The sequence below is a fragment of the Saimiri boliviensis genome, chromosome 9, assembly GCF_048565385.1.
Source record: "Saimiri boliviensis isolate mSaiBol1 chromosome 9, mSaiBol1.pri, whole genome shotgun sequence".
Taxonomy (NCBI): Eukaryota; Metazoa; Chordata; class Mammalia; order Primates; family Cebidae; genus Saimiri; species Saimiri boliviensis.
In genome coordinates this window covers 32,005,637-32,023,793 of record NC_133457.1, presented here as the reverse complement: position 1 = coordinate 32,023,793, position 18,157 = coordinate 32,005,637, and the positions used below count along the sequence as shown (strand labels likewise).

Sequence of the window (18,157 nt, the reverse complement as noted above, 5' to 3'; positions counted from 1 at the left end):
TTACAGCACTATTTACAATAGCAAAGACTTGGAAACAACCCAAATGCCCATCAATGATAGACTGGATCAAGAAAATGTGCCACGTATACATCAAGGGAAACTATTCAGCCATAAAAAAGAATGAGTTCATATCCTTTGCAGGGACATGTATGAAGCTGGAAGCCATCATTCTCAGCAGACTAACACAGGAGCAGAAAACCAGATACCACATGTTCTCATTCATAAGTGGGAGCTGAACAATAAGAACACATGGACACAGGGAGGGGAACCTCACACACTGGGGCCTGTCGGGGGTGAGGGGAAAGGGAATGGAAAGCATTAGGACAAATACCTAATGCAGGCGGAATTTAAAACCTAGATGACAGGTTGATCGATGCAGCAAATCACCATGGCAAATGTATACCTATTTTACAAACCTCCATGTTCTGCACATACATCCCAGAACTTAGAGAAAAATTTTAAAATATATATATGATTGAATGAGTTTGAAATCTTCAGTCTGATGCGTATTTAATAATTTGGGGTTATTTTGGAACACTACATTGAGATCTAATGGCTTCTAAACAAACTGACTTACTAAAAAAGAAATTTAATGGATACCTAGTACTTACAAAATGCCTGGTTATGGGAAATTATTTTTAGATTTTTTTATTGTGATGCTTTTATGTTGATTGAATGTTATTTTTGACTTTTTCTTTTTTTACTTTGTAAAACATGTACCTGTAGAAGACTAGAAATAATGAAAAAAAACTTTTTTACACACTTCAAATCCAAGTCAACAAACTTTCTTCCCCAGGGACAATCACTGTATTCATTTTTTGAGTATTCTTCCAGAGATATTTCATACATATTCAAGCCTAAGGGTATGCAGAACCTTTTAACTACAGTGGTTCTGAGCCTGCATTTTTGTTTAGCGCTGTGCTTTAGAGATTACATTGATAAGGAACACAGATCTGCTTCTTATTTTATTGAAAGCGTAGGATTTCATTGTGTGGATGTACAACTAGAAGGTCTCTCATCTGTTATATGGTAGTTGGGAATTGTAAAAAGTGATCTCTGAGCATTTCATTGTGACTGTATTTTCCAGCTTTTTTTTTTTTTTTTTAATTAGGCCAAAGCTTTTTCATTGGATATGGAGTCCACTGACAGATATGTTCATTGTTCTCTTTCTTGCTCAGACTATACTCACAATGCATTATCTATAACTTCCCCATTTTGAGTTTCTGTAGCTGATATGAGAAATTGGACCCTTAAGAAACGATCTTAGGGCAAAACCCCTAAGGTTTTTACTGTTTACTGTTTACCTTAGTGTTTCCAGTTGTCTTAGCCATACCCAGTTCAATAGCGCTTTCCTTTTTCAGTAGTTCACTTGTATTGATTCTTCAGTTGTGGTAACAAACACATCTTACCCTTGATAAACATATCCCATCATAGGAGCAAAAATTTGTGGGCTTATTAGTGGTGTACTGCTAGTCAAAATATTTAATGTGCCAAAGCATCTATTAATTTTACTCAGGAAGCCAAGGATATTGATTAATCAGTTATTGTGAGTCAGTTAAAGATAAATTAGCACTTCTTGTGTTTTATAATTTTAGGTAACCATTTGGCAGGCATTTAAATTGTTTCTGGCATTTTGCCTCCTACAGTGATTCAATAAATATGCTTAATCATTTTATCTGGACATGTGGGCTTTTTTAAAAAAAAACACCTTAAAATGGAATTACTGTGTCTAAGGGGATAGTCGCTTTTTAATTTTAATACATTTTGCTGAAAGAAATCTTAAATATTTTATTACCTAATCTTTAAGGTTTAACTGTAGTAAAGTATGATATATAAACTCTTTCTTTCAAAATTAACCAGTTTTATGTCCCCCTTTACTTCAAATTGATTTGTAGAGAGGAAAAACTGTGTTCGTATGAATCATAGAACATGTTAATGGGATTTGAGAGGCACTGAGTCATAGAATTCCAGACATCTCACACATAGATGACTCACTTTCTATGTTGTTTTGCTGTGTGTGTGGTTTATCTGGTGCAGTATGTTTCTCAATTTGACTAAATCTGATCATATTTAAACATTCTAGGAAGTTTGCTGTGTTAATGAGTAACACTGAAAACCCTAGGCAAAGGATCTTTTCTTTTAAAAATGACTAAATTAGGACTCATCTTTGCATGTATCCTATTACTTTAGTGATCCTGAGTTAGCTCTTTCAACACTAGTTTGTTGAACAATTTCTGTGCAGATCATTCTGTTTCCTTGGGTGATATATAATGGAATAAAAAACAAGGTCTTATAACTGTGGTTAGAGAAAGAACTCAGCTTATTGAACAATTTAACATTATTGACACTATATCAACCTCCTTTTACTGGAACACCTGTTACTATTTTAAGGACAAAAGCAATATTAAAATTATAGGAAGAAATGTTTGAAGAGACCAGTGATAATTATGTGTTAAATACATTTTCCTTCACCCCCGACCCAGCCAGATAATATCTTGCTCTGTTGCCCAGGCTGGAGTGCAATGGCGTGGTCTTAGCTCACAGCAGCCTCAATCTCCTGGACTCAAGCCATCCTCCTAGCTACTCGGCAGGCGCATGCCACCAGCTAATTTATTTACTTGGTTTTTTGTAGAGATAAAGTCTCACTATGTTGCCCAGGCTGATGTAGAACTCCTGGCCTCAAGTGATCCTCCTGCCTCAGCCTCCGAAATGTTAAGATACACCTTTATAATAACGTCATATGCTACAGCTAAGCCTTTTTTGGATTGCCTATAGATATTTAATCCCTTTTTTGCCTAGCAAGCAGCTTTTTACTTTAATTCTTGATGGTCCAGCTATTTTTTTCTTAAAGTAATTAACAGATTCCCAAACTAGAAAATTATTACAAAATGAAGTAAAAAGTTTTTCATTTGTTTAAATCTTGAAAACTAGTAGTAGTATTCTAATATGGTAAGAGGCCCCACAGTATAGCACCTACTTTAAATGTATTTATTTCTCTTAATAGCCTGAAAGTCAGTGGTCCAAGTTGGTGGCGCAGCTCTTTTCTGTAAGATTCTTTATTTCAGATCTTGTTGCTTGACAGCATGCTAATACGTTGGCTTGCGTTTACATGGTCAAAGGGGCTTAGTTTCACATGTGCCTTCCACTGTGGGAAGTGGGAAACAATTAGCCCACTTCTATAGTAGTTGTCTTTTAAGTTGAAGATAAGTTGGAAGTTGTGCTGCCCGTTATTAATTTCCACTCACATACCAATGGTCCACACTAAGTAACAACTTCAGGGGAGGCTAGGAAATGTATTCTCTCACTGGGTGGCTAAGTGACCAGCTGAAATTTTATTCCTGTGGACAAAGGGAAGAACATAGTGGAAAACAACTAACAATTTGTCACAAAAGCCTAAATCAAAAATGAAGGATGTAAATTTCAATATAAGTATTTCTCAATAGTTTTTTCAAATGCAGCCAACTCAGTAATACTCTGTTGCAACTTTGGATTGGGTATTTATGAATTAAAAATCCTTGAATTTGACATTACTCTAAAACCTTGCATCTTGAACTGGAGAGCACTTTTGTTTTCTGGGAGGAGATCCACGAAACATGCATTAGAGGTAGCTTCTTTTCCTGGAGCAGGGTTTTGAGGAGTATGTATTTTTTTTCTTTTTTTTTTAGACAGAGTTTTGCTCTTGTCACCCAGGCTGGAGTGCAATGGCGCGATCTCGGCTCACCACAACCTCCGCCTCCTGGGTTCAGGCAATTCTCCTGCCTCAGCCTCCTGAGTAGCTGGGATTACAGGCACGCGCCACCATGCCCAGCTAATGTTTTGTATTTTTAGTAGAGACGGGGTTTCACCATGTTGACCAGGTTGGTCTCGATCTCTCGACCTTGTGATCCACCCGCCTCGGCCTCCCAAAGTGCTGGGATTACAGGCTTGAGCCACCGCGCCCGGCCGAGGAGTATGTATTTTTTATATTGAAACAGACATGAATATATTTTGGAGATGAAAGTAAAACTGGCAGGAATATCAAGAAAAAACTTTAAATTGCTTTAAAACATAATGTCAGATCCCCAGAAATGTTTTCTTTTTTTGTCCTTAAGGGTATTCTTGTGGAAATATTTCGATAAGCAAATCTTTGGGGTTGTTAAGGTTTATTTTATTCAATTAGGTTAACAAGTTCTAAACTGTAAAACTGCAGAAATATACTGACAAGAAGAAAAGATTAGTATGAATTAAAGTCTTCCTGCATCTAGTATATCAGCAGCACAAGCACTTTTATTCAAAGAAGCTATTTCTTTGTCATTTTAGATTTTTATTTTTATTCTTTGCTGCACTTCATACCACGACTTTAAGGTCAAATATTTCTTTTCAGGCTTTTGTCATAGCAAGGAAATATCCTGTGTTTTTGCTTTGTTTGTTTGTTTGTTTGTTTTTGAGACGGAGTTTCGCTCTTGTTACCCAGGCTGGAGCGCAATGGCGCGATCTCGGCTCACCGCAACCTCCGCCTCCTGGGTTCAGGCAATTTCTCCTGCCTCAGCCTCCTGAGTAGCTGGGATTACAGGCACACGCCACCATGCCCAGCTAATTTTTTGTATTTTTAGTAGAGACGGGGTTTCACCATGTTGACCAGGATGGTCTTGATCTCTTGACCTCGTGATCCACCCGCCTCGGCCTCCCAAAGTGCTGGGATTACAGGCTTGAGCCACCGCGCCCGGCCGCTTTGTTTGTTTTTAATAGATACCAAGTCTGCTCTATTACCCAAGCTGGAGTGCAGTGGTGTAGTTATGGCTTACTGCAGCCTCATTCACTTGCGAGCTCAAGTGATTCTCCTAGCTGGAACTGTATGTGCATGCTACCATGCCTGGCTAATTGTTAAAAAACATTTTTGTAGAGACAAGGTCTTACTATGTTGCCCAGGCTGGTCACACCTTTTTTTTTTTCCAATTGGGACTTGTAGACTGGGCTAAAGTTGTAGAAGTAATAAGTTGATAGTTAATAATGGCTTGGGATGGGGGGTTGTTGTGGTGGTTATCTAAACTGTTATTAAAATTAACCTTATTTTAAAACTTATTTCCCACCTTATTGTCACAGGACAATGAAAAGCGAACCCCATTGCACGCTGCAGCTTATCTTGGAGATGCAGAAATCATTGAACTTCTTATTTTATCTGGTATGGTAACCTCTGAGTAATAAGAACACATTATGTATATTTATGTTATTCTTAATGTTTCTCAATCGTAATTGACTGCTTACTGCATGACGTGCTTGTTCATGTTTGTTTTATAAGCTGAAGCTTATTTTTGTATTTGTTCTATACTAATCACGTATCTTTTTCTGGGTGCTTAGAGTACATTAAAGAACAAAACAAAGATTGCTGCCCTCTTGGAGCTTATACTCTGATACAAAGAAAAACAAGCAGTAAAAGTGAATTTTATAGTATATTAAATGATGATAAGTGCTTGGAAAAAATGAAAAGGTAGATTAGGATAATGGGGGTGGGATAAGCACTATATATAGGGTATTTGTTTTTCTGTGTTTTTTGTTTTGTTTTGTTTTGTTTTTGAGATGGAGTTTCACTATCTCCAGACTGGCGTTATCTCAACTCACTGCAACCTCCAACTCCCTGGTTCAGGCGATTCTCCTGCCTCAGCCTCCCGAGTAGCTGATATTTACAGGCACATGCCACTACACCCAGCTAATTTTTGTATTTTTAGCAGAGACTGGGTTTTACCATGTTGGCCAAAATGGTCTCGATTTCCTGACCTTGTGATCCGCCAGCCTTGGCCTCAAAAAGTGGTGGGATTACAGGCGTGAGCCACAGCACCCGGCCTATATCAGGTGTTATATAGAGCAGTTATAATAGGCCTCATTGAGCACAGAATTATAGAAGATGGTTGCAGTTCTCCGAGGGGGAAGTAATGGTGGCTTATACCAAGTACAGCAGTGGAGACAGTAAGAAATAATCTCATAGTAGATATATTTTGAAGGCAATGCCAATCTTGAAAAAGATTTCTGTGTTCAAATAGGTTTTATCTAACCCCACTTGAGGGCATGTAAAATATTTTTAGTCAATTATACTCCTTTAATATTTTTTCTAAACTATAACAATATGAAGTAATATAGAACTCTCTGTGATAGAATAGCTCCATTGTGGTCAGACTACTTATACTTACATTCTCAAAAAAGGCAAGCAGACACTGTTTAGAAATACTTATGTTATAGCCAGGTGATTGTAATGTTATTTATTGGGAAATGACATATGTTATTGCTTTGAGCTTGTGTTGCCAAATTGCACAAATGCATGCATAATGAAATTGGATACGTAGTAGTATTCCTTTGATAGTCTGTGGAAAGGAGGGCTCAGAGGGAGAGATTTTGTGTGACGATTTCATTAAATAGTAGCCCAAACAGAGTTTTGCCATTACAAATTCTTAAAAATTTTAAAGTCAATCTAATTTTTTAAAAATGCTTTATTTCTGTAACAGATTTCATTATCATATAAAATTAAATATGGACCTGGCTTATATTTTGTTGATTTCTTTATGAATAATTTCACTGCTGATGTTATTCCCTGAAGATGCTTGTTCCTCATTAATTTTCAGCTAAAATTTACTCAAGATAAGAACTGAGTAGGTTGAAAGGAATTATTTATTTTAATAATATAAATTAATTCGACATGAGTTTATGGAATTTTCCACACAAACATTGTCCAAGAAACAGTTTAGGACTTCAGATAAGAAGTCTGCTGCTACATTTTTTATTTTAACACAGAATTCTAATTATTTTTGTTTTGTCATAAAGATTATTTTATATGATTCCACGTGGAGGTTTTTTTTTTTTTCCCTTCATTTTTACACCTAGGAGAAGCTTTTCAAATGCTCAGTTGACTTAATCATGTAGACTCTAAAAAGGCTAATGATTAGTCTGCTTCGCTTTCCTGGCATATTTATCTATATTTATTTATAGTGCCTAGGATGGTGATTATAACAATATAAGTTTAGGCTGTGTCGTCTTGTCAGAAATTTGTTTACATTTTGTTCTGTTTCTCAAGTCTTTAATAGAAATGAGAATGGGAAAGGTGGGGATGGGTAGGAGCTAGGGGTTGAAGGGTAAGTGGAAAGGGAAAAAAGATGAAGACAAACAATGTGTCTTCTGTGAGTACAACTCAGATTCTCCCTTAGACTTTTTTTCTCTTTAGACTTCTCAGTTAGGCTCTAATTTAAGAAAAATAAAACAAAAACTTACTTGAGTTTGGAGTAAAATTAGCTAGAGTAAAATCCAAGACTAGATTTCTGTTGAACTAGAACCTTAGCTTTCTACTTACAAACAACAAAAAATAAAGAAATAAACCAGGCTTTGTAAAGTTGCCACGAAAGACACTACAGATAATGTGAATGGCACAATCTCTTTTGCCAAGCAGATTTGGATGCAGTCCTGACCTTACCTCTTAATACCTCCATGATCTTTTAAAGTTTATTTTCTCTCTGATCCTCAACTTCTTCATCTTAAAAAAAAGGGAGGGTGAATAATATAAATTTTATAGGCTTGAAGAAGCAAATGAGATTATGTCATTAAGATACCTAGAAAAGTCCCTGGCATATAGTATTCAAAATTATGGCTATTGTTTTTTTAAGCAACACTTCTCTTTTTTTCTTTCACTTTTTTGGTTCTGCCAAATAAATAAATTCCTTGATGTCAGGAATTATCTTCTCTGTGACTTTTAGATATGCTTTCTTAAAAATTCTCCCCTATCGGTTTTGAAGTTCAGTTACTACATTCTGAAATGATAAAAAGGAAGGTATGACTTACCTACTGGAGAGATATGAAAAAGAATTTATTTCCACAATCTTGAAAGACAAAGGTTGAAAAAAATAAGACTCCATATATTCTGGAGAAGTGTATTCATATGTTTTAAATTCTGGAATCAAGAAACAACCTTTAAAGCTTTATATGAAATAAATGCCTTCCTGAACAGGGTAGGTGTTTGCTCCCTTCAGCAAATTAGAAAGGGCTCATATAATTTATGGATAACAGAGTTCTAACAAGAAGAAAGGTCGTAATCAGGGTGTGTACCTGACCTATAAAAGTTGACACTATAGAAAATAACTGCCATAGCCTCTTATAAAAATACCCTTTGGCATAATTCAGGAAGGAACCAGGAGAGGTTTATTTTGTTGTTGTTTGTTTGTTTGTTTTGAGACAGTCTCCCTCTGTTACCCGGGCTGGAGTGCAGTGGCATGATGTCGGCTCACTGCAACTTCTGCCTACTAAGTACAAGTGATTTGTCTCAGCCTCCCAAGTAGCTGGAGTTACAGGCATATACCTCCAGGCCCAGATCGTTTTTATATTTTTAGTAGAGATGGGGTTTCACCATGTTGGCCAGACTGGTCTCAAACTCCTGACCTCAGGTGATCCACCCACCTCAGCCTCCAAAAGTGCTGGGGGATTACAGGCGTGAGCCACTACACACAATCCAGGAGAGATTGTGAAATCTGAACCAGAAATCTGATCAGGAAGGAATTTTGGTTGGTTGGTAGATATTTCTTCAGTTCATTCATGTTATATCCATTTTAAATTCCCATTAACTCTTTAAATTAAAAGTTGGTTAGTCGGGTACTGTGGCTCACGCGCATAATCCCACATTTTGGGAGGCCGAGGCATGTGGATCATCTGAGGACAGGAGTTCGAGACCAGCCTGGCCAACATGGTGAAACCCTATTTATACGAAAAATATAGAATTAGCCAGGCATAGTGGTGGGCACCTGTAGTTCTGGCCTCTTGAGAGGCTGAGGCAGGAGGATCTCTTGAACTCAGGAGATGTAGGTTGCAGTGAGCAGAGATTGTGCTACTGGACTCTATCCTGGGCGACAGAGCGAGATTCCATTTCAAAAAGTTGATTAAGCCGGGCGCGGTGGCTCAAGCCTGTAATCCCAGCACCTTGGGAGGCTGAGGCGGGTGGATCACGAGGTCGAGAGATTGAGACCATCCTGGTCAACATGGTGAAACCCCGTCTCTACTAAAAATACAAAAAACTAGCTGGGCGTGGTGGCGCGTGCCTGTAATCCCAGCTACTTAGGAGGCTGAGGCAGGAGAATTGCCTAAGCCCAGGAGGCGGAGGTTGCGGTGAGCCGAGATCGCGCCATTGCACTCCAGCCTGGGTAACAAGAGCGAAACTCCGTCTCAAAAAAAAAAAAGTTGATTAAGACAGTTTTATAGAAGATATACTACACATTTTAGAAGTCAAGTATAAGCTAACTGGTAAATCCTTGGTCAAGTATAAGCTAATTGGTAAAATCTATTTCCAGAGAATAGTAGGTTAGTACTGCTACTTAGATTTCCAGAATAGTAGGGTAGTAAAAGACTAATCATATGCAAATTTCAGTTTAGAATAAATAGCAGAAGAAAAGTCTTCAGACAGTATATAGTACATAGACTTATAAGGATCCATAGAGATGCTCCAGCAGTTCTGCTTAAATTTGGTTTGAATGCCATTGTTGCTGAGGCCCAAGTTAAACTCACTGATCCCCATAACCCTGATTTTAAACTCTGGATCCACTAAACAGCCTTATAATGAATTTATGGTAAGTTGTGTTATAAGTTAGAATTGAACTAGATATTTGATCTGGTCAATTCTCTAGGTAAAGACGAGAAAAAATACATGAAGAGAAATATAGTCAACAAAATTAGACTAATTTGTTTATAGTTAGTAATGAAAATTTAGTGTACGAGTTTACACTTCATGTTAACAATACCACATTATAATAGTAGGTAGGTATAATCTTAAAGAAGTAAATTAAGCAATATGAAATAAACATTTATATAAAAGTCACATAAAATATAGTTGCATTATGGAAAAATCATTGTATGCTTGAGTAAGAACATAATAAAATCAGTTACTATAATTTTTTATTTTAAAAACTACAATGATATTCATAGCAAGAGTTCTGTATTCTCTAAATATACTTCTCTAACATGAAAAAATATAAAAAGAATGAGATTACTTTTCAGAGTCATTTTCTTCTATGTTTATATTTCAGGTTTTGATTATGTCTGACTTATGATTAAAAATTAGGAAATAGCTGGGCGCGGTGGCTCAAGCCTGTAATCCCAGCACTTTGGGAGGCCGAGGCGGGCGGATCACAAGGTCGAGAGATCGAGACCATCCTGGTCAACATGGTGAAACCCCGTCTCTACTAAAAATACAAAAAATTAGCTGGGCATGGTGGCGCGTGCCTGTAATCCCAGCTACATAGGAGGCTGAGGCAGGAGGATTGCCTGAACCCAGTAGGCGGAGGTTGCGGTGAGCCGAGATCGCGCCATTGCACTCCAGCCTGGGTGACAAGAGCGAAACTCCGTCTCAAAAAAAAAAAAAAAAAAAAAAAAAAAAAAAAAAAAAAAAAAAAAAAAAAAAAAAAAAATTAGGAAATAAGGACATTTATGTTTTCTTCAATTTGTTTTACTCTTTTGTTGCCTTGGCCCTTTGATTGATGTGGAAAACCAGTGGAGAGTTCTGTTTGGAGTGGAATGACATGCTCTGACTTCTGTTTTTAAAGATTCATTCTCTGGCATTGACTTCAAGTTCTTGACCATTTAAGTCATGTTTATCCTACTTTTTGTTATTTCTAGTTTTTTTTTTTTTTTTTTTTTTTGAGACGGGGTTTCGCTCCTCTTACGCAGGCTGGAGTGCAATGGCGCGATCTCGGCTCACCGCAACCTCTGCCTCCTGGGTTCAGGCAGTCCTCCTGCCTCAGCCTCCTGAGTAGCTGGGATTACAGGCACGCGCCACCATGCCCAGCTAATTTTTTTTTTTTGTATTTTTAGTAGAGACGGGGTTTCACCATGTTGAGCAGGATGGTCTCGATCTCTTGACCTCATGATCCACCCGCCTCGGCCTCCCAAAGTGCTGGGATTACAGGCGTGAGCCACTGCACCCAGCTTAGGTTTTTATCTTGAGTGGTTTTCCTTTTTTTCCCCCCAACTCAGCTAGCTCTCATAGTATCTTTACATTGTCTTATTTCTTCTTCCTTGTAACTTCGTTAAGGTCTCTTCTTCAGAGCTTAAATTCAGTGAAATTGAGTATGTAGAGTAGCTCATGAATTCATTCTCTTATTTTTGGGGATTTTTTTTCAACTGTATTTCTCCGAGTTTACTCTACTTTATATATTTTTGTCCTAGTCCTGTACTGGATGCTTTCAGATTCTTACATATTTTTGAGGAATGTGCCTCTTTTTACAACAGAAAGGAAGGGGGAGAAAATGAGCATCTGTTAGGTTTGTTTCTTCAAATAACACTCAGACCACATGTCTGTCTGTCTTTCTTTCTTTTTCTTTTTACTTAACTTGTATTTTAAGTTCAGGGGTACATGCACAGATTTATTATATAGGTAAACTTGTGTCATAGGGGTTTGTTATACAGATGATTTTATCATCTATGGATTAAGCCTAGTACCCATTAGTTATTTTTGCTGAACCTCTCCCTCCTCCCACCATCCACCCTCTGATAGGCCCCGGTATCTGTTGTATCCCTCTATGTGTCCATATGTGCTCATCATTTAGTTTCCTTTCTTTGTTGATGAACCACAGGTAGTTGGGCTGGCTCAGCAGCTTCTTAGATCAGTGGATTCTTAGGTAGTAATTTGCTGGTGATTGGCTGTTCCTCTCCCTCATCTCCAGCTGAGTGAAAAATTAATAAAGATGCCTTCTTGATCTCTTCTTTAGCACTGCTCCACTTTGTTGTTATGCAGTGTGAGGGTAAGAGTTCTATCGGCTGGGCACGGTGGCTCAAGCCTGTAATCCCAGCTCTTTGGGAGGCCAAAGCTGGTGGATCACGAGGTCAAGAGATCAAGACCATCCTGCTCAACATGGTGAAACCCGTCTCTACTAAAAATACAGAAAATTAGCTGGGCATGGTGGCGTGTGCCTGTAATCCCAGCTACTCAGCAGGCTGAGGCAGGAGAATTGCCTGAACCCAGGAGGCGGAGGTTGCGGTGAGCCGAGATCACGCCATTACACTCCAGCCTGGGTAACAAGAGCGAAACTCCGTCTCAAAAAAAAAAAAAAAAAAGAGTTCTATAGGGGCTTTTCCTGTGAATCACCCAGACAGCTCTGGATCGTCTAAAAGATTTTTAGGGATTTTTAAGACACAGCAGAGAGAAAGGAACAAATGGGACACACACTCAAACATGGCCTTTTAGAGGACTCAGTAACCTTCCCAAGATCTGAAGAAGCTTCACTTGACTCATTGTCCTTCAATTTGGTACATATTTCTCTATTATTGATAGAAGTAATTCAGAGTTTGGTGTGTGGTTGTAACTGTCTCCGTATTGTATTGAAGATGGTATCTATTCTCATTCTCTTTTATATTTTGGTGACTTCTTTTAGAGTAAAATTACTCACTTTCTTTAACCTACAGTCCAGAATTAAATTCATTGGAAACCAAATTCTTGTACATGATAAAACTGTAAGATGTATGGATGAGAGGTGTAATTTTTGGCATGGTACCTGTAATCAAACAAGTGAATACATCCATAGAATCTATAGTAATACTAGAGTCCACTGGAATTAATGTTATAATTATTATGGAATGGGGTGAAATAGTAGCAAACACTGAGTGCTTATTACATTTCAAATACTGTTAAATTTAGCCATTTCACTAACCTCATTTTATCCTAAATTTGTGAAGGTGTTACTATAAGGAAACTAAGGCATTTAGCTTTTAAACTTTCAAAGTTTTTGTATTGCTAGTAAAAGCTAGAGCCAGAATTCAGATCCAGGCAATCTGATTACAGAATCTCTGTTCTTAATCCTGCCATAATCATAATCTTTCTCTTTTCTTCCCACCATAATGCCCACCCTCCTCCCCCTGCCACCTACTTAGCTTTTAAAAAAATTTACATGTGAAGTCACTTTTATTGAAGAACTTATTTATTGAATAAGGACTATTTTCTGGCCACTGGGGTGTAGATATTTTGTTTGGGAGCTTATTCACTTAATGCTTGCATTCAAAACTATATGGTTAGCAGTACTTCAGACCTCAGACTGCCTCCAGCACATATTAAGTCCTTGAGTGACTGCATTGTGGAAGGCATTTGTCAAAAACTATACTATCCTTAATAGAAATATACTATCCTTAATAGAAAACACCATTCTGATTTTCCTGGCATTATGAATGAAACCTAAAGTATGTGTCTCTTCTTTTTACTGCAGTGATGGTGCATTAGTTTGCTGGGGCTGCTGTAACAAAGTACTGCGAACTGGGTGGCTTAAACAGAAATGTATATACTCAGAGTTCTAGAGGCCACAAGTCTGAAATCAAGGTGCTGTCAGGATTGGTTCCTTTGGAAGGCTGTGAGTGAAGGATCTGTTCAGGGTGTCTATCTCTGGCTTGTAAAATGGCTGTCTTTTCCCTTTATTTTTCCTCTGTCCATGACTTTTTTCAGATTTCTTATAAGGACACCAGTCATACTGTTCTAGGGTCCACCCTAATGACCTCATTTTAGTTACCTCTGTAAAGATTCTGTCTCTAATTAAAGTTATATTCTGAAGTGCCAGGGGTTAGATGAACATATAAATTTTGGGAATGACCCAATTCAACCCACAATAGCTGGTGTCCACAACACTCAAAAGATGCAATGCAGGCCCAGCACTTTGAGAGGCCAAGGCAGGTGGATCACTGAGGTCAGGAGATCAAGAACATCCTGGCTAACACAGTGAAACCCCATCTCTACTTAAAAAAAAAAAAAAAAAAAAGTTAGCTGGGCTTAGTGGCACACACCTGTAGTCCCAGCTACTCAGGAGGCTGAGGCAGGGGAATCGAGTGAACCTGAGAGGTGGAAGTTGCTGTGAGCTGAGATTACACCACTGCAGCTCCAGCCTTGGTGACAGAGGGAGACTCCATCTTGCGGCGGGGGGTCGGGGAGGAATACAATGTAACAACTATTTTTTTCAGTATTATAGTTGGAAAAGTGGAAATGTAATTGGTGTCTACTCCGAGCCTGAGAACAGAATCTGAAGCTTTTGCCACTGCACTCCCTGTTAGGTACCCAAAGAAAAGCATTATTTCCAGTTTGGGAAGAGGGATGAAAGTACTTGGCTTCTGGCCTAGCTCACTGGTTATGGACTATCTCCTCTGTGATTTAGGAGCAGAGAATAAAACAATTCTCTGCAAATAGTTTTGGAAAATGATTTGTGAGACTATTTATGACTATTACAAACATGTATGAAATTAGCAATAACTTTAATAGTACCTACTGTCAAGTTCTTGGCCAAGATCAGAGATTGGCTAATTTTATCTGTAAAGGGCCAGATACTATTTGCAGGCCATACAGACTCTGGCAGCTACTCAACTCTTTTGTTGTAATGACAACTACAGTACATATTTAAGTTGAATAGATGTGGCTGTGTTTCAGTAAAACTTTACAAGTTAGGTGGCTTGCAGCCTGTGGGTGGTAGTTTGAAGACCCCTAACCTAGAGTATAAAGATACTACCTCATCTACTTAATGTTAAAGTAGAGTGAGGTACCTTAGTCCTTTGGGCTGCCATAACAGAATACAATAGACTGAGTGACTTACAAACAAATTTTTCTCAGTTCTAGGGTCTGGGAAGATCGTGATGCCAGAAGATTTGGTATCTGGTGAGGGCCAACTTCTTATTCATAGCCAGCAGTCTTTTTAGTATAACCTCATACGGCTATACTAAGAGGGAGGTCTCTTGGGCCACTTATATAAGGGCATTAATCCCATTCACTTCCCTCAAGATTTAATCACCTCACAAAGGACCTCACTTCCTAATACCATGACATTGGGGTTGGGATTTTAACATAAATTTTTGAGGAATGCAGATATTCAGACCATTCAAGGTTAATAAGTATGAAATACTTTATTCTATTCCAAATAGGTTAGAATGTTATAACTGGAAATGGATCATAAGAATGATTTAGCACAATTCTTTATTTTACAGGTACAGTTGACCCTTGACCAATGTGGAGGTGGGGGCACTGACTACCTCAACCCTAACCTAAAAGTAACTTTGAATATAACCTTGAGTCCCTAAAAAACTACTAATAGCTTAATGTTGACCAAAAGCCTTACTAATAGCATAAACAGTTGATTAACACATATTTTATGTATCATATATATAATATACTGTATTCTTGCAATAAAATGAAAATATTAAGAAAATCATAAAATATATTTACTATGTATTAAATGGAAACAGATCATCATAAACATCTTCATCCTCGTTATCTTCACATTGAATAAGGTGAGGAGGAAGAGGAGGGCTTGCTGTTTTGGGTTGCACAGATGGAAGAAAATCTACATTATCAGTGGACTTCTGCAGTTTGAAGAAGTGTTGTTTAAGGGTCAGCTGTAATTGAGGTTCAGAAATCAAAGAATTGGCAGAACTTAGTGACCAATTAGATTAGGAGAAAATAAGTGAATTACTTATCTTGCAGAATGAGATGGTGTCAAATGGGATACTCCTAATGAAGTTGCTGACTGTAGAACGCTGCAGAAACAGAGTGCCCTTTGTTTAAATCTGGAGCCCATCCTTACCCCCTCCCATCCATACGTATTCATAACCACCTCCCCCACACCTCACCACATACGCAGCATAGGAGGCAGGAATTATTATTAGGAAAAAGAAGATCCAGGCCCCAGGAAACAGCTCCAGGTCACATAGCCAAGTGGTTATAGAGCTATTATGAGATCACAGATCTCTCCTGCTCCAGTGTTCCTTCCACTAACCCTTAACTGTGTCTTTACAACGTCAGACCTCTCTTCAACTGCATTGCTGTCTAGAGCCCTAGACTAACATAAGTAAGTAAATCAGGTTGTTTTTGTTTTTTAATTTATGGTTTATCTCCAAATAGCTAGACATTTAATTCTAGGTATCTTGCCTTAGGTAACCTTTTCTTTCAAAAAAAAACTGTTGTTCTCAGAGTGCACTTCATATGGGTGAATAATTACCTGAAAAGATCAGGAAACTGATTAACTGGATTTTTCTATATAATCTAACCTGTTTAGGTGATCCTGCAGTTGATTTTTAGTTGTTTGTGTTAGTTATTGCATATAATATCAGAAACCCAATCACATCTCTACTCTAGAAAGGTGAATCTGAATTCAAATATATGTGTGAGTATAAGTTCTGGCTGCTTATTTATCTGAACAGGAAGTTTAGTTGGTATACATGGATTTGTGAAGGACAAGGAAAGACATGTAAAGAAAATACTGATTATACAGTTAGACATAACCATTTTGAATTTAATGAGATGTGCTTCTGGCACGTAAGTTTTCTGTAAATATTGGTTTATACCACTCACTGATTATATCTTCCTTAAACTGCTATGTGTGTTGTCTTTTGTTTCTTAGCAGTGCTTTTTCATACCACAGGTTCTGCCAGTAACCTAACTTCAACAAACGACATGGGACTGCTATTTTATAATCTTTTCTTAATGAGTAGGAAATAGTAAAGAAAGAATCTTTTCTTGGTTACTTAAGGTCATTCTTATAAACCACAAATGCTGTCTTCTGCCATGTAGAGAGCATGTGATTAAGCCACCAGAGGCTGTTAACATTTGATTTTATTTCTTTCTACAAAGACTGATTTTGTTTTAAGTGAATATGATTTCTCCCTTCCTCCCCTGCATCTCCATCCTCATTGTTAGCAGTTGTGGCTGGTGATTAATACTCCAACTAGCTGTTGAACGACTTAACTATATTCTGGAAATGTCTCTTCCATTTCTAGAATGAATTTGTAGTTTAATGTCTATATGAATATATAGATAACTTTGGAGTGTTCTGTGTAGAACAGAACTCTGTTTACCTTTAGACAGCCCCCTGACATGAGCTCTGGGAATCTGAACCATCTGAAGTGTGTGGCTATGTTTGTGGCTTTTACACTATTTTTCATTTTATAGGAACACAGCCACTGCTGCTCTTGTAGTGTACATTACTGTGTCATATTTCATATGTTTATATTGTAAATGACACATTAGTTAACTAATGTGGGTGGGGGAATATTGATTCATTGGTGCCCTCAGATATAGCCCTGATTTCTCATATAGTTGACCTTTATTTTCCAGGGAATTAAAACATTTGATTAGGCTCGTAGAAGAAATGCATGATTTAGTGAAAGAGTATGATGCCATTTTTGTAGTCTTTCTGAAGATAAAAGTATATTTGGAATCAAAAGAAGCCAAATTTTTAATCAAATTAGTAACAAGTAGCAGTATGATATATCCTCAGTCAGCCATTGGGTATTCTTTTTTTGTAATTATATGTTTTGATCAATAAAATTTTGTTATTACAAGTAAAGGGAAAGAAAGACTAATTATTGTAACTTAAAATGACACAATAAGACCAGCAGCATTTTTTACTTTAGTCTCCCAAATACACCATTAAATCTTCATGAAGTTGAATATTTAATAACCCATCTCCAAAAGAAAGAAAAAACTATCTTCACCATATTCCTAGTTACTTTTCTGTTTTTTTCTTTGCACCTGAAACTGACCGAATTCTTGGAATATTTTATGTGACCATTCCTTTTCTTCTCCCTTAAATATATTTCAGTTTTGTTTAAAAATTAATAAATATGTACATATTTAAAGGTACAATATAAAGTTGCATTGCTACTCTAGTACCTGCCATATGTTCAGTTTTCAGTGTGCCCCCCCCCACCAACACAAAAGTGTGTAAGCACTGCATCTTGTTAATATCTTAGCATTCCTATAGGATTTCTTTATGCATATTAAGCAAATACAGTAGTTCCCCCTTTTGAGGAGGTATGTTCCAAGACCCTCAAGTAGATCCCTGAAACCTCAGATAGTACTGGACCCTATATACCATGCACAAGTTAATTTTCCCTTTGCAGAATTTCAGATAGAAGTTTTGTTCTTACTGTGTATCTTAGCAACCTCAGCATGATGATGATGATGATGATGATGATGATGATGATGATGATGATTGAGAACTTAACACCTTTTCACTTAAAGGAAGCATTTTACTGCTTCTTTTGGCATATTTGAATTTCTGGCTTCACTACTCTTGCACCTTGGGGCCATTATTAAGTAATGTAAGGGTTACTTGAACACAAGCATTGTATACCGTGATGGTCAATCTGATAATCAAGAAGGTCCGGTAAGGAAAGGGTGGATGGCATATGCAAG

At 37.5% G+C, this 18,157-nt stretch overlaps 1 protein-coding gene across 16 annotated transcripts in view; it reads left to right on the top strand.

Annotated features, from left to right (window-relative positions):
- The window catches only part of ANKRD28 (ankyrin repeat domain 28), a 196,565-nt gene that overhangs the window by 98,566 nt on the left and 79,842 nt on the right, over window positions 1-18,157 (top strand). For all 16 annotated transcript variants that reach the window (XM_039480233.2, XM_039480234.2, XM_074405664.1 and 13 more), the window contains one exon: window positions 5,083-5,161. In XM_039480233.2, the coding sequence (XP_039336167.2) occupies window positions 5,083-5,161 (79 nt within the window). The remainder of the gene's footprint in view (window positions 1-5,082; window positions 5,162-18,157) is intronic.